Genomic DNA, 25,042 nt, shown 5'->3' on the forward strand with positions numbered 1-25,042 from the left:
TCAGATCTAGGATGTGTTATTTTTGTGTTCCCTTTATTTTTGTGAGCAGTGTATTTTTTACCCTGATACTGCAGTTTACAGAAACGCCACATTTAAGGTCGTCAACTACTGTATCAGTAAAGGGAGGCGCAAAAGGAAAGGACCGACATGGTTTCTGGAAGGCAGTTTTTGATTGCCTTTTTTATTGACACCATGTCCCTTTAGAAGCCCCCCTGATGCCCCCCTAGAGTATAAACTCCCTAAAAGTGACCCCATCTAAGAAACTACACCCCTTAAGGTATTTAAAACTAATTTTACAAACTTTATTAACCATTTAGGTGTTCTTCGACAGTTTATGGCAAATGGAGATGAAATTTCAGAATTAAAATTTTTGGTAACCTTACCTCACAAAAATGTAATATAGAGCAACCAAAAAACATATGTACCCTAAAAATAGTCCCAAAAAAAACGCCAACTTATCCCGTAGTTTCCATAATGGGATCACTTTTAGGGAGTTTCTACTGTAGGGGTGCATCAGGGGGTCTTGAAATAGGACACGGTGTAAATAAACCGGTCCATAAACATCAGCCCCCCAAAACCCACACGGCGCTCCTTTCCCTCTACACCTCGCTGTGTGCCGTACAATAGTGTACGACCACATATGAGTTGTTTCTGTAAACTGCAGAGTCAGGGCAATAAAGATATAGTCTTGTTTGACTGTTATCCCTTGATTTGTTAGTGGAAAAAATGGGTTAAAATGGAAAAATTGGCAAAAAAAAAATTATTCAGAAATTTCATCCCCATTTGCCAATAACTCTTGTGGAGCACCTAAAGGGTTAACATAATTTGTGAGATCAGTTTTGAATACCTTGAGGGGTGTAGTTTCTTAGATGGGGTCACTTTTAGGGAGTTTCTACTGTAGGGGTGCATCAGGGGGTCTTGAAATAGGACACGGTGTAAATAAACCGGTCCATAAAAATCAGCCCACCAAAACCCACACGGCGCTCCTTTCCCTCTACACCCTGCCGTGTGGCCGTAGAGTAGTGTACGACCACATATGGGGTGTTTCTGTAAACGGCAGAGTCAGGGAAATAAAGATACAGTCTTGTTTGGCTCTTAACCCTTGCTTTATTAGTGGAAAAATGGGTTAAAATGGAAAAATTGGCAAAAAAATGAAATTCTGAAATTTCATCTCCATTTGCCAATAACTCTTGTGGAGCACCTAAAGGGTTAACAATGTTTTTAAAATCAGTTTTACATACCTTAAGGGGTGTAGTTTCTAAAATGGGGTCATTTTTGGGTGGTTTCTATTATGTAAGCCTCACAAAGTGACTTCAAACCTGAACTGGTCCCTAAAAAAATGGGTTTTTGAAAATTTCAGAAAATTTCCAAGATTTGCTTCTAAACTTCTAAGCCTTGTAACGTCCCCAAAAAATAAAATAGCATTCCCCAAATGATCCAAACATGAAGTAGATATATGGGGTATATAAATTAATAACTTTTTTTGGAGTTATCACTATGTATTGTAGAAGTAGATAAATTGAAAGTTAGAAATTTGCTAATTTTTCCAAACTTTTGGTAAATTAGTTTTTTTTTTACAAATAAAAATGAATTTTTTTGACTCCATTTTACCAGTGTCATGAAGTACAATATGTGACGAAAAAACAGTCTCAGAATGGCCTGGCTAAGTAAAAGCGTTTTAAAGTTATCACCACATAAAGTAACACTGGTCAGATTTGCAAAAAATGGTCTGGTCCTTAAGGTGAAATAAGGCTGTGTCCTGAAGGGGTTAAAGATGGCGCCCGCTCCTGAGCGGAGCGGGTGCCATAGCCGCGGGTGGCCTGCTGTTTCTTATAGCAGACACCCGCAGCTAATATCTGCAACCGGCAGTAATGCTGATTGTGGATATTTAACCCCTCAGATGCTGTGGTCAATTCTGAGCGCGCTTCCGGTGATGCTCCGGCTTCCCCAGGCGGCAATCGGAGGAGCCGGGGCTTGTGTGCAGCAGCCCCTGTCTTTGTGAATGACAGGAGGCTGCTGCATAGTATTTCCTATGGAGCCCTTGCCTGTAATAGGGCTCCATAGGAAACTAGCAATTTTCTGATAGACTCCAATGCTTGGAGTCTATGAGAATAGCAATCTAATGATTTTCTGGTTATTTGTATTGGAGGTATGTTTGTCACCCCCCTGTTCATTAATCTTTTGTCTGATCTCCTTTACAACCTTATCTTTACATTCCCTCAAAAGACTTTCTTTATAACCTTTTTCTAAAAATATTTTCTCAATCAATACACTTTGTCTATGATAGTCATCTATTTCTGTGCAGTTACGGTGTATTCTTTTAAATTGGCTTTTAGGAATATTAGTCAGCTAGGGTTTGTAGTGGCAACTTGTAGTCTTGATATAGGAATTAACATCTGTGGGCTTAAAGTAGGTTGTGGTCTTAAAACAACCCCCCTCTATGGAGATGGTGAGATCCAGAAAATCAACAGAAGTTGCGCTTACATGGCTGGTAAACCGAAGGTTCCATATATTATCATTTAAATACAACAAGAAATTCTCCAAATCGTGTGCGCTACCTCTCCATATCAGCAGACAGTCATCTATATATGTTTTCCACGGAAACAGACCATCTTCTGCTTATCAACATCCCTATGGAAGGAGTTTGAGCTGTGCGGTCTTTTTTTGGATAGAGTACTGAGTGTGAATTGGAACCTACTTCACTATAGACCTGCTGCGCTCCAAGTGACTTTGTGGTTTGGGACTTTTTATATACAGGTTCATCTGTGTATAGACGTTTTAGGAATTCTTTTAATGATGGTTTATAGATGTATAGATGGGTCCGCGCTGAGAAGAGCCATATACAGTGGATATTGGATATAAAAAGTCTACACACCCCTGTTAAAATGTCAGGTTTCTGTGCTGTTAAAAAATGAGACAAAGATAAATTATTTCAGAACTTTTTCCACCTTTAATGTGACCTATAAACTGTACAACTCAATTGATAAACAAATTGAAATCTTTTAGGTAGAGGGAAGAAAAAATATAAAAATAAAATAATATGGTTGCATAAGCGTGCACACCCTTAAACTAATACTTTGTTGAAGCACCTTTTGATTTTATTACAGCACCCAGTCTTTTTGGGTATGAGTCTTGCTTGGCACATTTTGACTTGGCAAGATGTGCCCACTCTTCAGATCACCCCACAGATTTTCTATCGGATTCAGGTCTGGGCTCTGGCTGGGCCATTCCAAAACTTTAATCTTCTTCTGGTGAAGCCATTCCTTTGTTGATTTGGATGTATGCTTTGGGTCGTTGTCATGCTGAAAGATGAAGTTCCTCTTCATGTTCAGCTTTCTAGCAGAAGCCTGAAGGTTTTGTGCCAATATTGACTGGTATTTGGAACTGTTCATAATTCCCTCTAGCTTAACTAAGGCCCCAGTTCCAGCTGAAGTAAAACAACCCCCAAAGCATGATGCTGCCACCACCGTGCTTCACTGTGGGCATGGTGTTCTTTTGGTGATGTGCAGTGTTGTTTTTGCGCCAAACATATCTTTTGGAATTATGGCCAAAAAGTTCGACCTTGGTTTCATCAAACCATAACACCTTTTCCCACATGCTTTTAGGAGACTTCAGATGTGTTTTTGCAAAATGTAGCCTGGCTTAGATGTTTTTCTTCGTAAGAAAAGGCTTTCGTCTTGCCACTCCACCCCATAGCCCAGACATATGAAGAATTCGGGAGATTGTTGTCACATGTACCACACAGCCAGTACTTGCCAGATATTCCTGCAGCTCCTTTAATGTTTCTGTAGGCCTCTTGGTAACCTCCCAGACCAGTTTTCTTCTCGTCTTTTAATCAATTTTGGAGCGTCTTCACTGTGTTCCATGATATATCTAATGCCTTGGAAATTCATTTGTACCTTTCTCCTGACTAATACCTTTTACCAATGAGTTCCCTCTGATGCTTTAGAAGCTCTCTGTGGACCATGGCTTTTGCTGTGGGACGTGACTAATAAAATTTCAGGAAAGACCAACTAGAGCAGATGAACTTTATTTGGGGTTAATCAGAGGCACTTTAAATGATGGCAGGTGTATGCTGACTCCTTTTTAACATGATTTTGAATGTGATTGCTTAATTCTGAACACAGCTACGTCCCCAGTTATAAGAGGGTGTGCACACTTATGCAACCACATTATTTTAGTTTATTTTTTTCTTCCCTCCACCTAAAAGATTTCAGTTTGTTTTTCAATTGAGTGGTACAGTTTATAGGTCACATTAAAGGTGGAAAAAGTTCTGAAATGATTTATCTTTGTCTCATTTTTTTTACAGCACAGAAACCTGACATTTTAACAGTGGGGTGTAGACTTTTTATATCCACTGTAAGTGGTTAAAATGATGGTTAGAATGTCCCTTAAGGGTTAATCATCCCACAGAAGGACTTCCACTTTAGTTCAATGGATTTAAGTCCATCCACAAATAATATCCCTTCATATTCATATAATCAATATAATAAATGAACTATAGTGGACACGACTTTAAATGGTAGATGTCACTTACACTCTTTGCTCCCGATGTTAGTAGGGGTCAGTAGGATTATTACCCGCCGCTGTTTTGTGGCGTCCTACGTGTCCGGCTGGGTACATAGAAATGTTTTACCTTTCTCCTGAATAGTAAAGGATAGGTAGAATCTTATCCTCCGACTGCGCCGCTCCTCACTATTCACATTGGGCGTCCTACGTGGTTCGATAGTTCAAAGTTCAGATTGTCACGTGTGCCGGCACTGAGCTTGCAGTCTTGCCTTAAATAGGCTATCGGGAGGAAAGTTGTAGATTTTCACAGCGGCACTTGTATATACATTGATCATGGATATTAAATGGGAGTAATCCACATTTGCAGGTATATTGGAACCAAACGCGTTTCGGAGTGTAACCTTACTCCATCCTCGGTGACATCAATCCACTGAACACGTGGGACGCCGACCAGGCACTCTAAACCACATGAAAGTAAGCGCAAGAACATAGTACTCACTATCAGAAGGAGGACACGGAGGTAAGACACACCGGTGCCGTGTATCACGTGGGGCGCCACAACCGACACCCGACTCCGCTCCTCAACAGTGAGTAACAAACAGTTATATCGCGCAACTGTGTGATGCACTAGTACGGAGGATTGATTACTTATTACTCAGTATTGGCATATAGAAAGACATTTGAATAAGATCCAGTCAGCAGTCACAAATGAGTCTGGATAAATAATGAAGGATTCGTATAAATGTGAATAAGAAGCATGCAAAGAAAATGAACTGATACTATTAACAGACTTACCATTCTGTGATAGAGTCAGATATATGGGGATACAACCTATCGCCTTACTCAACACCGGTATCAAGACTGAAATATAAGTTTGTAGCAATTTCATGACCAACTAGCGCTGTAACATGATTGGGATAACAGCCGACTGTAGTAAGGTTAAAGGGAACCTGTCATCTGGATTTTGGGTATAGAACTGAGGACATGGGCTGCTAGATCGCGGCTAGCACATCCGCAATATCCAGTCCCCATAGCTTTCTGTGCTTTTATTGTGTCAAAAAAACGATTTTATAGATATGCTAATTAACCTTAGATGAGTCCTGTCTTCTCCATGCTTGAGAAATGAGTCCACCGTTCTCTGACTCTGAGCCCAGCTACACCCACTGTGAAGGAGCCCAGCACCGCCCCGCATCCTCCGAATCTCCTCCTTGCTCCCCGACATCACAAACCTAGAGCGCTGTAATCTCGCGATGAGCGAGCTAGTGCATGCGCAGTTCGTTCCCTGAGGCTGATGCCAGTGCAGGGAAGGAACACTATGCCGACACTGCGCATGCGCTAGCTCGCGCATCGCGAGATTACGGCGCTCAAGCTTTGTGATGTCGGAGAGCAAGGAGGGCTGTGCTGGGCTCCTTCACAGTGGGCATAGCTGGGCTCCGGAAACGTTAGTAGCCTCATTTACATATATAAATCGTTTTTTTTACACAATAAAAGCACACAGAGCTATGGGGACTGGATATTGCGGATGTGCTAGCGGCTATCTAGCAGCCCATGTCCTCAGCTCTATACCCAAAATCCAGGTGACAGGTTCCCTTTAAATGAATACATAACATATATATTCGCTGTACCCTCAGGACAACATATATGGTTTATAACATGTATAGTGTGGAACATTACATTTGAATGTACTGGATGACGGCATTTATTTTGCAGTGGCACATCTCTGGCAGGGTTTTTGTCACAATGGGTTTGTGTGGTGCGGACGTATTGACAAGCTCCACAGGTGTGAGTCTACCCCAGGTGGACATATTCCACTGTTGAGTGTTATTCCCACTTTACTTTTCCTGAGTAATATATTAATTTAGTGATTTTATTATATTTTTAGCAATATATATAGTTGATGAGGTTTTATTAATAAATGGTACATTCAAAGTGATTCCAGACGTCGAGTGCCTATCATTTGTAGCATATAATTTTTAATGCATGGTGATGCATAGCAATTAGTGCACCAATTCCATATCAGTGAACAGGGGAACCTGTTTGCTGTTTGCACCAGCAATATTTATTATCTTCCCTATATGGCAAACAGCAAAAATGGCCGATTCAACATTTTTGGTCGCTTTATTTTCTACAAAACAATTTAATAAAAAGTGATCAAAAAGTCATACACACCCCAGAATGGTATCAATGAAAAGTTCAGATTGCTCCGCAAAAAATTAGCCCCCCATATGGAGCATATGTAAGTGCTGGAGCGCAGTTTGTAGTGAGGCTCTGCATCCTTCAACCCTCACAAACAGCACTACAAGTGGAGGCAACGTGTCCTAGTCACATTCTAGGACTGTTTGCTTGCGGCCATTTGAAAAAATTCAGAGAGAACTCCTTTAAGGACACTTCTTAGGGGTAAGGGACATAGTAAAAGGTCTGAAATTGCATTATTACACTAGTAAATTGGTTTACATATTAGGACACTCTCTTTTGTTTCCTTTCTTTACTCACCCAGTATCGTAGGGGGCAGATGTATAGGTCCAGGCCTTTTAGATTCCTTGAAGCGCTCATATTCCTCTTCTTCTTTTCTTGCCACTTAAAGACAATAATAAAGTTTTCTTGTGTTGTTAACTTGGCTTTTTTAATAACACTGATCCTCTGACAAATGTCACTGTGAAATCATTACAGAAGTAGCATAGTTCGTAATCTAACACAGATGCGCTCTGTAATTGTATATTTATTTGAGAACCATAAACTGAGTCAAGATTACTATGCAAATGATTAATTTCAATTATTGTATTTTAATTTTCCATCTGCTTACTAAAAGAACAGCTGCAGACTGACTCTATTGTGTGTCATATATGCGCCCTTGCCCTTCCTCGTTGTTAACGTAAAAGCTCACCAGTAATGTTAATGTTTTCATGTTTACATGCCAGAAAAAGTACAGAAGCAATAGGCATATTGTATATGTGATGTTTTTACTGCTGTATCTGCCCATGTATTTTGCAAAATGTATTGTTTGTCATCATAAATTATGAATCATAAGGCCCGTTTAAGGCCTCTTGCACACGACCGTATGGCTTTTTCAGTATTTTGCAGTCCGCAAAAAATTGATATGCAAAAAATACAGATGACGTCCGTGTGCATTCCATTTTTTGCGGAACGGAACAGCTGGCCCCTGATAGAACAGTACTATCCTTGCCCATTATGCGGACAATAATAGGACATATTCCATCTTTGAACGGAATGGAAAAACGGAAATACGTAAACGGAAGGCATACAGAGTACCTTCCTTTTTTTTGCAGCTCCATTGAAATGAATGGTTCAGTATACGGTCCGTAAACGGAACGCAAAAAAAGGAACGTAAACGGGAAAAAAAAGTGTGTGCAAGATGCCTTAGGCCCCTTTCACACGGGCAAGTATTCCGCGTGGATGCGATGCGTGAGTTGAACACATTGCACCCGCACTGAATACCGACCCATTAATTTCTATGGGGCTGTTCAGATGAGCGGTGATTTTCACGCATCACTTATGCGTTGCGTGAAAATCGCAGCATGCTCTATATTCTGCGTTTTTCATGCAACGCAGGCCCCATAGAAGTGAATGGGGTTGCGTGAAAATCGCAAGCATCCGCAAGAAAGTGCGGATGCGGTGCGATTTTCACGCACGGTTGCTAGGAGACGATCGGGATGGAGACCCGATCATTATTATTTTCCCTTATAACATGGTTATAAGGGAAAATAATAGCATTCTGAATACAGAATGCAAAGTAAAATAGCGCTGGAGGGGTTAAAAAAAATAAAATAATAATTTAACTCACCTTAATCCACTTGCTCGCGTAGCCCGGCATCTCCTTGTGTCTCCTTTGTTGAAGGACCTACGGTGAGCATTAAATACAGTTACAGGACCTTTGATGATGTCACTCCGGTCATCACATGGTACGTCACATGATCTTTTACCATGGTGAATCACCATGGTAAAAGATCATGTGACGTACCATGTGATGACCGGAGTGACGTCATCAAAGGTCCTGTAACTGTATTTAATGCTCACCGTAGGTCCTTCAACAAAGGAGACACAAGGAGATGCCGGGCTACGCGAGCAAGTGGATTAAGGTGAGTTAAATTATTTTATTTATTTTTTTAACCCCTCCAGCGCTATTTTACTTTGCATTCTGTATTCAGAATGCTATTATTTTCCCTTATAACCATGTTATAAGGGAAAATAATACTATTTACAGAACACCGATCCCAAGCCCGAACTTCTGTGAAGAAGTTCGGGTTTGGGTACCAAACATGCGCGATTTTTCTCTCTCACGCGCGTGCAAAACGCATTACAATGTTTTGCACTCGCGCGGAAAAATCGCGGGTGTTCCCGCAACGCACCCGCACATTTTTCCGCAACGCCCGTGTGAAAGGGGCCTTACACAAGCGAGTTTTCCGCTCAGGTGCAATGCATGACATGAACACATAGCACCCGCACTGAATCCTGACCTATTCACTTCAATGGGTCTGTGTACATGAGCGTTTTTTTTCACGCATCAGTTCTGCGTTGAGTGAAAAATGCAGCATGTTCTATATTCTGCGTTTTTCACGCAGTCCTGGCCCCATAGAAGTTAATGGGGCTTTAGTGAAAAATGCATTACATGCGGAAGCAAGTGCGGATGCAATGCGTTTTTCACTGATGGTTGCTAGGAGATGTTGTTTGTAAACCTTCAGTTTTTTTTCATGCGAGTGAAAAACGCATCAAAACGCATTGCACTCACGTGGAAAAAAAGAACTGAACGCAATCACAGACAAAACTGACTGAACTTGCTTGCAAAATGGTGCGAGTTTCCCTGAACGCACCCTGAACGCATCCGGACCTAATCTGTCACGCTCGTGTGAAAGAGGCCTAAGTCAACCAAAGTTAACTAAATGCTCCAAACAGCTATATCTTATTCAAAAGTATACGTTTGCATCTGATGTCTAGTAGAATTTAACAGCAACTCGTTGACTCTGGCTGCTTTTTTTTGGTGAGAATACTGGCAAAGCTCATTTAGGCTGCATTCACACGTCCGTGCTGTGTTGCGGACCCGCAAATTGCGGATCCGCAACACACCCGCCCGGCACCCCTATAGAAATGCAGCTGCGGACAAGAATAGGACATGCTCTATCTTTTTGCGGAGCTGCAGACCCAAAGATCGGGGCCGCGCTCCGCAAATGCGGATGCGGACATTCCATCCCCATAGAGAATTAATGGGTCCGCACCCGTTCCGCAAAATTGCGGAACAGATGCGGACCCATTTTGCGGACGTGTGAATGGAGCCTAAGGGTAGTAAAAGGCACCAGGGCCATGTTCATATGTGCCCGCATTGCTAAGAAAAATGATGTTTTAATAAATGCAAATCAGGCTCTAGGTGCATACGTATAACTACAAAAAAGTTATAGGGCTCAGAAATAATTATTTTTCAAGGTTTTTAATTTTTTTCAGTATTAAAATGCAAGAAAAACTATACATGTGTGATATTGTTGTCATTGTAGTGACCTGGAGAATGAAGGTAAAAGGGCAATTTTACTGCATAGAAGAATGTGTTTTTTTCCAATTCCACCCCAATTGCAAATTTTTCCCTGCTTCCCGCTAAATTGTATGCAACTGTAAATGGTGCCATTAGAAAATACAACTTGTCCACCAAATAATAAGCCCTCAAAAGGCTATGTGAACGGAAAAATGTAAAAAAGTTATGACTCGGAATGAGGGGGGGGGGTGAAAAACGAAAACGCAAAAACAGAAAGCAGGCTGGTCCTCTAAGGGTTAAACAACTTGTAAAATTAGATACATTTGGTGCAAATTTGTCACCGCCAGTTCTGTGAGAAGGTCTGTTAGACGTTCTTCTCTACCTCTTGCATGAGGTTCTTTGTTTTGGTTTCACTTTGTCATCTCTTTTCCTTCTCCCAGCTGTCACCTAGTTACACTAATAGTCTCCCTTTATATTCCCTCCCATACTCCCTCACTTTGCGGTTTATACTTCTTCCTGGATGAGTTGCTCACTGCTGGAGGCTGCTACTGCTGATTCCTCAGATAAGTCCTTTTCCTTTATTTGTGTTTCCTTGCTGGCTTGATTCTAGGTGACCCTGACTCGTCCGTATTAAGTGCAGGGAGCCGGTGGTCGCGTCCCCTCACTATTATAGGGTTTTCAGGTGTCACACAGTATAAGGTAAGTGGGCATGCAATCGTCTACCATAAAGACCTTTGCATGGGCATAGCAGTCAGGGAGAGCTCTAGGGGTTTTATAGGGCTCACCCATATGCTCCTTAGTTTGTGATCAAGCCAGTCGGATGTTTATTTATAAGTTCCAGCTTTCTGCAACACCATCCGTGACAAAATTACAGTAAGGCCTTGTTTTTCTCGGCCTCCGTTCCGTTTTTTTTTCCGGATAGGATGAAGACCCATTCATTTCAATGGGCCAGCAAAAAAAATGCTGATAGTTCATCCATTTGTGTTCCGCGTCCGTTGTCCGTGTTTCCCTTCAGCAAAAAAAAAAGTGCATGTCCTACTTTTTTCACATTTGCTGACAAGGATAGGCATTTATAACAAGGGATCTGTGGGAAAAAAACGGATCCTCCAAAAAAAATGATGCGCATCCGTTTTTTGGGGAAGACGCACAATTTGCAGACGCAGAAAACAACTGTCGTGTGCATGAGGCCTTAGGCATACTGAAAAAAAATTGGCTTCAAAAATTCTTCTCATGATAAATTCCCCACTAGGATCCTTTACAATGCTATGCTGAAGCTTTTCAGGTTATATGGAGTCTTGCACAATAATAAACAGTTGTGATGAAGCAATTTGGAGTTTGTCTTATTTTATAACATTTAAGATTTGTACATTGTAAGAGTGGCATAATGCAGTCATAGCGTTTCAAGAACAGGTTTCACAGTTTGACCATCTGACTAGGCCCTAGGAGATGAAACTTACAGTTTTTACTCTGAAATGTCATAGTAATGAACAACCTCCTAAATGGTCTCTATAGGATGCTAGTGACTGAGCTTATTTCCAAGTCTTTGAATTATTCAAATTCATATTTGAACATTTTTAACAAAAAAAAAGTTTCCACTAGAAATGTAAAATATTACATTGGTACAATTAAAGGGATAATTACGCAAAATATATATATTTTTTTCCATTGGAATAATTTTTTAATGATGATTCTGTGTTTAGACATTGCTGTTACCTACTATCTTATGCTGGTGGATGCACATGGTCAGTAGCTCTGTCCCACCTGCTGAGGCCTCCTGTATACAGACAGCAGAGTAAGGTCCCCTTCACACGGGCGTCGCGGGTGAGGGCCGGATGCGATGCAGGTACGTTCAGGGAAAATCGTGTGACTAGGCATGCAATTTCAGTCAGTTTTGACTGCGATTGCGTTGCGTTGTTCAGCTTTTTCTGCGCCAGTGCAATGCGTTTTGCACGCGTGTGAGAAAAAACTGAATGTGGACCCAGACCCGAACCCGGACTTCTTCACTGAAGTTCGGGTTTGGTGTTCTGTAGATTTTATTATTTTCCATTATAACAATGTTATAAGGGAAAATAATACAGTGAATAGACTTTAATGGGGTCCGGGGTTGCTTATCCCTATCATCTCCTAGCAACCATGCGTGAAAATCACACTGCATCCGCACTTGCTTGCGGATGCTTGTGATTTTCACACAGCCCCATTAATTTCTATGGGGCCTGCATTGCGTGGAAAATGCAGAATATAGAACATGCTGCGATTTTCACGCAACGCACAAGTGATGCGTGAAAATCACCGCTCATCTGAACAGCACCATTGAAGTGAATGGGTGCGGATTCAGTGCGGGTGCAATGCGTTCACCTCACGCATTGCACCCACACGGAATTCTCGCCCGTGTGAAAGGGGCCTAATTCCTGCTATTGTAAGGACCAGCCAATACAAATCAGTGCTCCAGAAGCAGTTTCTTTTCACCAGCACTGGACACATTAAATGGACATTCTTAGAGGCAATCAAAAGGGGGCACCATGATATGTAAGTGACAGCGACATGTAGGCAAAGGATCATTTTTTAACAAGTGGTTCCACATTCAAGATTATGCAAAGCTCTCCACAGTACTGCACCCTTACATCTTCTCCTTTATCTCTGTCCGCCTCCCAACCCATGCTCTTCCTTCTGGCAATGATTTAGGACAAACATCGCCCAAAATCAAAACCTATCACTCCGGTCTTCAAGATTGCTCTTGAGCTGCAGTTCCAAGCAATTAGGTTAATTCTCAACACCCACAGTTTTAGGTGCTCCCTAAAGAAACATCCCCTTATCACATCCTCTAATACTCCTAATCTAACTCTTCTTCATTCATCTCCCTCACTCAACATCATTCTTCTGAACCTGATCTGTCATCAAACACTATCCACCACACCCAGGGCCGGCGTTGGGGGGGGGGGGGGGGGGCAAACAGGGCAATTTCCCAGGGCCCCCATCCCTAAATGGGGCCCCCTGCTGAGCTGCCCAGACAGATATGCCGCACCTAAGAAGAGCACAGACAGCACAGCAAGGAGCGCTGGTCCCTGGTCTCCCGCCCACTGTAGCCCGCAGGGTCCTTATGCTGTAGTGAGGAGCTGGGTGCTGCATTCATAGCACCGCCTCCGCAATTTTATGTAAATTAGATCATGTGGAAACAGTCTTACTTTGACCAGGAGTGCTGATTGGACTAAAACCAGTCAGTCAATAGCACTGACAGGATCTCCTCCAATGAGGCAACTCTGCTAGAAGGACTGCTGCCTGTGTGATCAGTCTGGAGCCCAGCCCTGCTGCGAGGCTCAGGACCTGGGGACACAACTAGCAACACAGAGGGCCATGAGGTGAGGAAGGAATATATATGTATTGTAATTTGTTTAAAAAAGTGCCTGCATGTATGACAGTGTGTGTATGTGTCACCGCCAGCTCTCTGAGAAGGTCTGGCAGACGTTCTTCTGTACCTCTTGCATGATGTTCTTTGTTTTGGTTTCACTTTGTAATCTCCTTTCCTTCTCCCAGCTGTCACCTATTTACACTAATTGCCTCCTTTATATTCCCTCCCATACTGCCTCACTTTTCGGTTTTCTGTTACTGCTTGTTCAGATAAGTCCTTTCATGTATTGTGTTTCCTTGCTGGCTTGATTCTAGGTGACCCTGACTCTGTCCGTATTAAGTGCAGGGAGCCGATGGTCGTGTCCCCTCACTATTATAGGGTTTTCAGGTGTCACACAGTCTAGGTACGAGGGCATGCAATCATCTACCTCTGAGACCCTTGTATGTGCTTAGCAGTCAGGGTGAGCTCTTAGGGTTTTATAGGGGTCACCTTTATGCTCCTTAGTTTGGGATCAAGCCAGTCGGATGTTTATCCATAACTTCCAGCTATCTGCAACATCATCCGTGACATTATAAACCGCCATTACAGTCTTAAGCATGGATCTGGTTTCAGCCTTGATTGACCGCATGCAAGGTCTTTCACTGGAGGTAGCAGATCTCCGTAAAACTGTGTCTCAGTTTCAGGTGACCGGTTCTGCTTGCGTTCATGGAGTTTGTTCCGAGCCTAAGATCTCTCTTCCGGATACGTTCTCCGGGGGTAGTGAGAATTTTGTTCGCTTTAGAGAGGCTTGCAAACTCCATTTTCACCTACTTCCCCATTCCTCTGGTGATGAGGAGCAGAGGGTGGGGATCATCATCTCGCTGCTCAGGGATAACGCTCAGTCTTGGGCCTTATCGCTGCCGGTGGGGGCACGGCCCCTCCGATCGGTGGATTAATTTTTTGTAGCCCTGGGGCAGATATATGATGACCTGGATCGTATTGCTCTGGCTGAATCTAAACTGCGTCTTTTATGCCAGGGTAAACAGTCCGCAGAGATATATTGTTCTGAATTTCGGAGATGGGCAGCTGATACTGGTTGGAATGATGCTGCACTCCGAAGTCAATTTTGCCATGGTCTTTTGGAGCGATTGAAAGATGCATTTGCTTTTCATGAGAGACCTGCCTCGTTGGAGTCTGCCAATTCTCTAGCTGTTCGTATTGACAGGCATTTTAGAGAGAGAGGAGAGACCACTCCTTCCTGTCATATTCAGTCCAAGGACAGTGGGGCGGTCTCATTCAGTGCGCAGGGGCCTCAGTCTCTCTCAATCCCCTCTGAGCAGGAGGCCATGCAACTGGGTTTGCTTGCCTCTCATAGTAGAGGATTCAGCTCTCAGAGGAGGGTTTGTTTCTGTTGTGGGGGTATAAATCATTTGGCTAATGTTTGCCCCTCTAGGAGATTCAGAGAGTTTTCTGAGGGTAATAAAGAAACAAAAAGAAAAAAACCCTCTAAAAACTTTCCATTTGCTACTATTGGCAAGGTTGATGCGGAAATTGAAGGTTTGCCATTTGCTTGTAGTTCCCGTTTTGTCCTACCTGCCAGGGTGGCGCTAGATAGCAAGAACATTGTTTGTGAGATTTTTGTAGATAGTGGAGCAGCTGTCAATCTCATTGATAATCAATTTGCTATAACACATGGTTTCCAGGTATGCACTTTGGAAAAGGATATACCTTTTTTTGCTATCGATTCTGCTCCACTTTCTCAAAAATCGTTAAAGGGCATACTTCACAATATCCGTTTGACTGTGGGTGATGCTCATGTTGAGGATATGTCATGTTTCGTCCTAAGCGGATTACATACTCCTCTACTGTTGGGGCTACCCTGGCTCACTGAACATAACCCCACCATTGATTGGCAAGCAAGGCAAATAAATGGTTGGAGTGACTTTTGCAGAGAGAATAGCCTCACGGCGTCTCTTTCAGAGGTTTCTACCAAGACTGTACCATCTTTTCTCTCTGAATTTTCGGATGTGTTCTCCGAGAGTGATGTCCAGGAGCTGCCCCCTCACCGGGAGTACGATTGCCCTATTAATCTCATTCTAGGCGCCAAGCTGCCAAAATCACGTTTATACAATCTCTCCCAACCTGAAAGAGTCGCTATGCGTACTTATATCTCTGAGAGCCTGAGAATGGAACACATCCGACCCTCGAAGTCACCTGTTGCCGCTGGTTTGTTTTTTTTGTTAAGAAAAAAGATGGTTCTTTAAGACCTTCTCTGGATTTCAGGGAGCTGAACTGTATCACAATTCATGATCCATATCCGCTTCCTCTGATCCCGGACCTGTTTAACCAGATTGTTGGGGCTAAAGTTTTTTCTAAGTTGGATTTAAGAAGGGCATACAACCTAGTCAGGGTCAGGGAAGGGGACGAATAGAAGACGGCCTTCAATACCCCTGAGGGTCATTTCGAGAATTTGGTTATGCCCTTTGGTTTGATGAATGCTCCGGCCGTCTTCCAACATTTTGTGAACAGCATTTTTTATCATTTAATGGGGAAATTTGTACTGGTGTATCTAGATGACATTTATATTTTTTCTCCTGATTTCAAAACTCATAGGGACCACCTACGTCAGGTCTTGCTCATTCTGTGGGAGAATAAATTGTACGCTAAACTGGAAAAATGTGTGTTTGCGGTTCCGGAGATTCAATTTCTTGGTTTTCTTCTCTCCGCTTCTGGTTTTCGCATGGACCCTGAGAAGGTCCACGCTGTGCTTGATTGGGAGCTTCCTGAGAATCAGAAGGCACTGATGCGGTTTTTGGGTTTTGGCAATTATTACAGAAAGCTAATTTTGAATTATTCCTCTGTTGTTAAGCCACTCACTGATATGACTAAAAAGGGGGTAGATTTTTCCTCCTGGTCGGTAGATGCGCTTAAGGGCTTTTCTAGTATCAAAGAGAGTTTTTCTTCCACTCCCATTTTGGTACAACCTGATGTCTCTCTACCTTTTATTGTTGAGGTGGACGCTTCTGAGGTGGGTGTGGGTGCGGTCTTATCTCAGGGTCCCTCTCCTGCCAAATGGCGACCGTGTGCCTTTTTCTCAAGGAAACTCCCCTCTGCAGAGAGAAATTACGATGTGGGAGATAGGGATTTGTTGGCCATCAAATTAGCTTTTGAGGAATGGCGCCATTGGCTAGAGGGAGCCAGACACCCTATTACTGTGTTTACCGACCATAAGAATCTGGCCTACTTGGAATCAGCCAAGTGTCTGAACCCGAGACAGGCCAGATGGTCTTTATTCTTTTCTAGGTTTAATTTTGTTGTCACGTTCCGCCCTGGGGTTAAAAATGTGAAGGCTGATGCCCTGTCACGTTGTTTTCCGGGAGGGGGGAACTTTGAAGACCCGGGTCCCATTTTGGCTGAAGGGGTGGTCGTCTCTGCTCTTTATCCTGATTTGGAGGCAGAGGTTCAGGCAGCCCAGACAGAGGCTCCTGATCTTTGTCCTCCTGGGAGGTTGTTTGTGCCTCTCGCTTTACGACACAAGGTTTTTAAGGAGCACCACGATACTGTCCTTGCTGGGCACCCGGGGAGTAGAGCCACAGTGGATCTCATTGCTCGGAGATTTTGGTGGCCAGCTCTTCGTAAAATGGTTGAGGGTTTTGTGGCAGCCTGCGAGACCTGCGCTCGTGCCAAGGTCCCTCATTCACGACCATCAGGTTCTCTCCTCCCGTTACCCATTCCTTCCCGTCCTTGGACGCATCTGTCCATGGACTTCATTACGGACCTGCCTCGTTCCTCGGGGAAGACTGTGATTCTGGTAGTAGTGGACCGTTTTAGCAAAATGGCGCATTTCATTCCCTTTCCTGGGTTACCCAATGCTAAGACGCTGGAGCAAGCATTTGTTGATCACATTGTCAAATTGCATGGCATTCCTTCAGACATCGTTTCTGATAGGGGCACGCAATTTGTTTCCAGATTCTGGAAGGCCTTCTGTTCTCGCTTGGGGGTTTGGTTGTCGTTCTCTTCTGCTTTTCACCCGCAGTCAAATGGTCAGACCGAACGCGTCAATCAGAATCTGGAGACATATCTGCGCTGTTTTGTGGCAGAGAATCAGGAGGATTGGTGCTCTTTTTTGTCCCTTGCTGAGTTTGTTTTAAATAACCGTCGCCAGGAGTCCTCTCATAAGTCACCATTTTTTGGTGCATATGGGTTTCATCCGCAGTTTGGGACATTCTCTGGAGAGGGGTCTTCTGGTTTACCTGATGAGGAGAGATTTTCCTAATCTTTGTCATTTATTTGGCAAAAGATTCAGGGTAATCTGAAAAGGATGAGTGAGAGATATAAGAGTGTGGTGGATAAGAGATGTGTGCCTGGTCCGGACCTGAATGTGGGTGATCTGGTGTGGTTGTCTACAAAGAATATCAAACTGAAGGTTCCCTCCTGGAAGTTGGGTCCTAAGTTTATTGGGCCTTACAAGATCTTGTCCGTCATCAATCCCGTTGCCTTCCATCTTGATCTTCCTCAGACTTGGAAGATCCATAATGTTTTTCACAGGTCCCTATTAAAACCTTATGTCCAACCCACTGTACCCTCCTCTTTGCCTCCTCCTCCGATTTTTGTTGATGGTAATCTTGAATTTCAGGTCTCTAGGATTGTGGATTCTCGCATTATCCGCGGTTCTATCCAGTACCTTGTTCATTGGGAGGGTTATGGTCCTGAGGAGAGGATGTGGGTCCCAGTGGCGGACAGTAAGGCCACTCGTCTCATCAGGGCTTTCCATAGGTCCCATCCTGAGAAGGTGGGCTCTGAGTGTCCGGAGTCCACCAGTAGAGGGAGGGGTACTGTCACCGCCAGCTCTCTGAGAAGATCTGGCAGACGTTCTTCTGTACCTCTTGCATGATGTTCTTTGTTTTGGTTTCACTTTGTCATCTCCTTTCCTTCTCCCAGCTGTCACCTATTTACACTAATTGCCTCCCTTTATATTCCCTCCCATACTGCCTCACTTTGCGGGAAAAAAAAGTGTGTGCAAGATGCCTTAGGCCCCTTTCACACGGGCAAGTATTCCGCGTGGATGCGATGCGTGAGTTGAACACATTGCACCCGCACTGAATACCGACCCATTCATTTCTATGGGGCTGTTCAGATGAGCGGTGATTTTCACGCATCACTTATGCGTTGCGTGAAAATCGCAGCATGCTCTATATTCTGCGTTTTTCATGCAACGCAGGCCCCATAGAAGTGAATGGGGTTGCGTGAAAATCGCAAGCATCCGCAAGCAAGTGCGGATGCGGTGCGATTTTCACGCACGGTTGCTAGGAGACGATCGGGATGGAGACCCGATCATTATTATTTTCCCTTATAACATGGTTATAAGGGAAAATAATAGCATTCTGAATACAGAATGCAAAGTAAAATAGCGCTGGAGGGGTTAAAAAAAATAAAATAATAATTTAACTCACCTTAATCCACTTGCTCGCGTAGCCCGGCATCTCCTTGTGTCTCCTTTGTTGAAGGACCTACGGTGAGCATTAAATACAGTTACAGGACCTTTGATGATGTCACTCCGGTCATCACATGGTACGTCACATGATCTTTTACCATGGTGAATCACCATGGTAAAAGATCATGTGACGTACCATGTGATGACCGGAGTGACGTCATCAAAGGTCCTGTAACTGTATTTAATGCTCACCGTAGGTCCTTCAACAAAGGAGACACAAGGAGATGCCGGGCTACGCGAGCAAGTGGATTAAGGTGAGTTAAATTATTTTATTTATTTTTTTAACCCCTCCAGCGCTATTTTACTTTGCATTCTGTATTCAGAATGCTATTATTTTCCCTTATAACCATGTTATAAGGGAAAATAATACTATTTACAGAACACCGATCCCAAGCCCGAACTTCTGTGAAGAAGTTCGGGTTTGGGTACCAAACATGCGCGATTTTTCTCACGCGCGTGCAAAACGCATTACAATGTTTTGCACTCGCGCGGAAAAATCGCGGGTGTTCCCGCAACGCACCCGCACATTTTTCCGCAACCCCCGTGTGAAAGGGGCCTTACACAAGCGAGTTTTCCGCTCAGGTGCAATGCATGACATGAACACATAGCACCCGCACTGAATCCTGACCTATTCACTTCAATGGGTCTGTGTACATGAGCGTTTTTTTTTCACGCATCAGTTCTGCGTTGAGTGAAAAATGCAGCATGTTCTATATTCTGCGTTTTTCACGCAGTCCTGGCCCCATAGAAGTTAATGGGGCTTTAGTGAAAAATGCATTACATGCGGAAGCAAGTGCGGATGCAATGCGTTTTTCACTGATGGTTGCTAGGAGATGTTGTTTGTAAACCTTCAGTTTTTTTTCATGCGAGTGAAAAACACATCAAAACGCATTGCACTCACGTGGAAAAAAAGAACTGAACGCAATCACAGACAAAACTGACTGAACTTGCTTGCAAAATGGTGCGAGTTTCCCTGAACGCACCCTGAACGCATCCGGACCTAATCTGTCACGCTCGTGTGAAAGAGGCCTAAGTCAACCAAAGTTAACTAAATGCTCCAAACAGCTATATCTTATTCAAAAGTATACGTTTGCATCTGATGTCTAGTAGAATTTAACAGCAACTCGTTGACTCTGGCTGCTTTTTTTTTGGTGAGAATACTGGCAAAGCTCATTTAGGCTGCATTCACACGTCCGTGCTGTGTTGCGGACCCGCAAATTGCGGATCCGCAACACACCCGCCCGGCACCCCTATAGAAATGCAGCTGCGGACAAGAATAGGACATGCTCTATCTTTTTGCGGAGCTGCAGACCCAAAGATCGGGGCCGCGCTCCGCAAATGCGGATGCGGACATTCCATCCCCATAGAGAATTAATGGGTCCGCACCCGTTCCGCAAAATTGCGGAACAGATGCGGACCCATTTTGCGGACGTGTGAATGGAGCCTAAGGGTAGTAAAAGGCACCAGGGCCATGTTCATATGTGCCCGCATTGCTAAGAAAAATGATGTTTTAATAAATGCAAATGAGGCTCTAGGTGCATACGCATAACTACAAAAAAGTTATAGGGCTCAGAAATAATTATTTTTCAAGGTTTTTAATTTTTTTCAGTATTAAAATGCAAGAAAAACTATACATGTGTGATATTGTTGTCATTGTAGTGACCTGGAGAATGAAGGTAAAAGGGCAATTTTACTGCATAGAAGAATGTGTTTTTTTCCAATTCCACCCCAATTGCAAATTTTTCCCTGCTTCCCGCTAAATTGTATGCAACTGTAAATGGTGCCATTAGAAAATACAACTTGTCCACCAAATAATAAGCCCTCAAAAGGCTATGTGAACGGAAAAATGTAAAAAAGTTATGACTCGGAATGAGGGGGGGGGGTGAAAAACGAAAACGCAAAAACAGAAAGCAGGCTGGTCCTCTAAGGGTTAAACAACTTGTAAAATTAGATACATTTGGTGCAAATTTGTCACCGCCAGTTCTGTGAGAAGGTCTGTTAGACGTTCTTCTCTACCTCTTGCATGAGGTTCTTTGTTTTGGTTTCACTTTGTCATCTCTTTTCCTTCTCCCAGCTGTCACCTAGTTACACTAATAGTCTCCCTTTATATTCCCTCCCATACTCCCTCACTTTGCGGTTTATACTTCTTCCTGGATGAGTTGCTCACTGCTGGAGGCTGCTACTGCTGATTCCTCAGATAAGTCCTTTTCCTTTATTTGTGTTTCCTTGCTGGCTTGATTCTAGGTGACCCTGACTCGTCCGTATTAAGTGCAGGGAGCCGGTGGTCGCGTCCCCTCACTATTATAGGGTTTTCAGGTGTCACACAGTATAAGGTAAGTGGGCATGCAATCGTCTACCATAAAGACCTTTGCATGGGCATAGCAGTCAGGGAGAGCTCTAGGGGTTTTATAGGGCTCACCCATATGCTCCTTAGTTTGTGATCAAGCCAGTCGGATGTTTATTTATAAGTTCCAGCTTTCTGCAACACCATCCGTGACAAAATTACAGTAAGGCCTTGTTTTTCTCGGCCTCCGTTCCGTTTTTTTTTCCGGATAGGATGAAGACCCATTCATTTCAATGGGCCAGCAAAAAAAATGCTGATAGTTCATCCATTTGTGTTCCGCGTCCGTTGTCCGTGTTTCCCTTCAGCAAAAAAAAAAGTGCATGTCCTACTTTTTTCACATTTGCCGACAAGGATAGGCATTTATAACAAGGGATCTGTGGGAAAAAAACGGATCCTCCAAAAAAAATGATGCGCATCCGTTTTTTGGGGAAGACGCACAATTTGCAGACGCAGAAAACAACTGTCGTGTGCATGAGGCCTTAGGCATACTGAAAAAAAATTGGCTTCAAAAATTCTTCTCATGATAAATTCCCCACTAGGATCCTTTACAATGCTATGCTGAAGCTTTTCAGGTTATATGGAGTCTTGCACAATAATAAACAGTTGTGATGAAGCAATTTGGAGTTTGTCTTATTTTATAACATTTAAGATTTGTACATTGTAAGAGTGGCATAATGCAGTCATAGCGTTTCAAGAACAGGTTTCACAGTTTGACCATCTGACTAGGCCCTAGGAGATGAAACTTACAGTTTTTACTCTGAAATGTCATAGTAATGAACAACCTCCTAAATGGTCTCTATAGGATGCTAGTGACTGAGCTTATTTCCAAGTCTTTGAATTATTCAAATTCATATTTGAACATTTTTAACAAAAAAAAAGTTTCCACTAGAAATGTAAAATATTACATTGGTACAATTAAAGGGATAATTACGCAAAATATATATATTTTTTTCCATTGGAATAATTTTTTAATGATGATTCTGTGTTTAGACATTGCTGTTACCTACTATCTTATGCTGGTGGATGCACATGGTCAGTAGCTCTGTCCCACCTGCTGAGGCCTCCTGTATACAGACAGCAGAGTAAGGTCCCCTTCACACGGGCGTCGCGGGTGAGGGCCGGATGCGATGCAGGTACGTTCAGGGAAAATCGTGTGACTAGGCATGCAATTTCAGTCAGTTTTGACTGCGATTGCGTTGCGTTGTTCAGCTTTTTCTGCGCCAGTGCAATGCGTTTTGCACGCGTGTGAGAAAAAACTGAATGTGGACCCAGACCCGAACCCGGACTTCTTCACTGAAGTTCGGGTTTGGTGTTCTGTAGATTTTATTATTTTCCCTTATAACATTGTTATAAGGGAAAATAATACAGTGAATAGACTTTAATGGGGTCCGGGGTTGCTTATCCCTATCATCTCCTAGCAACCATGCGTGAAAATCACACTGCATCCGCACTTGCTTGCGGATGCTTGTGATTTTCACACAGCCCCATTAATTTCTATGGGGCCTGCATTGCGTGGAAAATGCAGAATATAGAACATGCTGCGATTTTCACGCAACGCACAAGTGATGCGTGAAAATCACCGCTCATCTGAACAGCACCATTGAAGTGAATGGGTGCGGATTCAGTGCGGGTGCAATGCGTTCACCTCACGCATTGCACCCACACGGAATTCTCGCCCGTGTGAAAGGGGCCTAATTCCTGCTATTGTAAGGACCAGCCAATACAATAGCACTGACAGGATCTCCTCCAATGAGGCAACTCTGCTAGAAGGACTGCTGCCTGTGTGATCAGTCTGGAGCCCAGCCCTGCTGCGAGGCTCAGGACCTGGGGACACAACTAGCAACACAGAGGGCCATGAGGTGAGGAAGGAATATATATGTATTGTAATTTGTTTAAAAAAGTGCCTGCATGTATGACAGTGTGTGTATGTGTCACCGCCAGCTCTCTGAGAAGGTCTGGCAGACGTTCTTCTGTACCTCTTGCATGATGTTCTTTGTTTTGGTTTCACTTTGTAATCTCCTTTCCTTCTCCCAGCTGTCACCTATTTACACTAATTGCCTCCTTTATATTCCCTCCCATACTGCCTCACTTTTCGGTTTTCTGTTACTGCTTGTTCAGATAAGTCCTTTCATGTATTGTGTTTCCTTGCTGGCTTGATTCTAGGTGACCCTGACTCTGTCCGTATTAAGTGCAGGGAGCCGATGGTCGTGTCCCCTCACTATTATAGGGTTTTCAGGTGTCACACAGTCTAGGTACGAGGGCATGCAATCATCTACCTCTGAGACCCTTGTATGTGCTTAGCAGTCAGGGTGAGCTCTTAGGGTTTTATAGGGGTCACCTTTATGCTCCTTAGTTTGGGATCAAGCCAGTCGGATGTTTATCCATAACTTCCAGCTATCTGCAACATCATCCGTGACATTATAAACCGCCATTACAGTCTTAAGCATGGATCTGGTTTCAGCCTTGATTGACCGCATGCAAGGTCTTTCACTGGAGGTAGCAGATCTCCGTAAAACTGTGTCTCAGTTTCAGGTGACCGATTCTGCTTGCGTTCATGGAGTTTGTTCCGAGCCTAAGATCTCTCTTCCGGATACGTTCTCCGGGGGTAGTGAGAATTTTGTTCGCTTTAGAGAGGCTTGCAAACTCCATTTTCACCTACTTCCCCATTCCTCTGGTGATGAGGAGCAGAGGGTGGGGATCATCATCTCGCTGCTCAGGGATAACGCTCAGTCTTGGGCCTTATCGCTGCCGGTGGGGGCACGGCCCCTCCGATCGGTGGATTAATTTTTTGTAGCCCTGGGGCAGATATATGATGACCTGGATCGTATTGCTCTGGCTGAATCTAAACTGCGTCTTTTATGCCAGGGTAAACAGTCCGCAGAGATATATTGTTCTGAATTTCGGAGATGGGCAGCTGATACTGGTTGGAATGATGCTGCACTCCGAAGTCAATTTTGCCATGGTCTTTTGGAGCGATTGAAAGATGCATTTGCTTTTCATGAGAGACCTGCCTCGTTGGAGTCTGCCAATTCTCTAGCTGTTCGTATTGACAGGCATTTTAGAGAGAGAGGAGAGACCACTCCTTCCTGTCATATTCAGTCCAAGGACAGTGGGGCGGTCTCATTCAGTGCGCAGGGGCCTCAGTCTCTCTCAATCCCCTCTGAGCAGGAGGCCATGCAACTGGGTTTGCTTGCCTCTCATAGTAGAGGATTCAGCTCTCAGAGGAGGGTTTGTTTCTGTTGTGGGGGTATAAATCATTTGGCTAATGTTTGCCCCTCTAGGAGATTCAGAGAGTTTTCTGAGGGTAATAAAGAAACAAAAAGAAAAAAACCCTCTAAAAACTTTCCATTTGCTACTATTGGCAAGGTTGATGCGGAAATTGAAGGTTTGCCATTTGCTTGTAGTTCCCGTTTTGTCCTACCTGCCAGGGTGGCGCTAGATAGCAAGAACATTGTTTGTGAGATTTTTGTAGATAGTGGAGCAGCTGTCAATCTCATTGATAATCAATTTGCTATAACACATGGTTTCCAGGTATGCACTTTGGAAAAGGATATACCTTTTTTTGCTATCGATTCTGCTCCACTTTCTCAAAAATCGTTAAAGGGCATACTTCACAATATCCGTTTGACTGTGGGTGATGCTCATGTTGAGGATATCTCATGTTTCGTCCTAAGCGGATTACATACTCCTCTACTGTTGGGGCTACCCTGGCTCACTGAACATAACCCCACCATTGATTGGCAAGCAAGGCAAATAAATGGTTGGAGTGACTTTTGCAGAGAGAATAGCCTCACGGCGTCTCTTTCAGAGGTTTCTACCAAGACTGTACCATCTTTTCTCTCTGAATTTTCGGATGTGTTCTCCGAGAGTGATGTCCAGGAGCTGCCCCCT

General features: G+C 43.5%; 1 protein-coding gene across 2 annotated transcripts in view; it reads right to left on the reverse strand.

The window, feature by feature from the left end:
* Nucleotides 1-25,042, reverse strand: part of EPSTI1 (epithelial stromal interaction 1) — a 198,141-nt gene that overhangs the window by 126,176 nt on the left and 46,923 nt on the right. For both annotated transcript variants that reach the window (XM_040425422.1, XM_040425421.1), the window contains exon 3: nucleotides 7,003-7,086. In XM_040425422.1, coding sequence (XP_040281356.1) covers nucleotides 7,003-7,086 — 84 coding nt within the window. The remainder of the gene's footprint in view (nucleotides 1-7,002; nucleotides 7,087-25,042) is intronic.

This window comes from Bufo bufo, chromosome 3 (assembly GCF_905171765.1).
Source record: "Bufo bufo chromosome 3, aBufBuf1.1, whole genome shotgun sequence".
Taxonomy (NCBI): domain Eukaryota; kingdom Metazoa; phylum Chordata; class Amphibia; order Anura; family Bufonidae; genus Bufo; species Bufo bufo.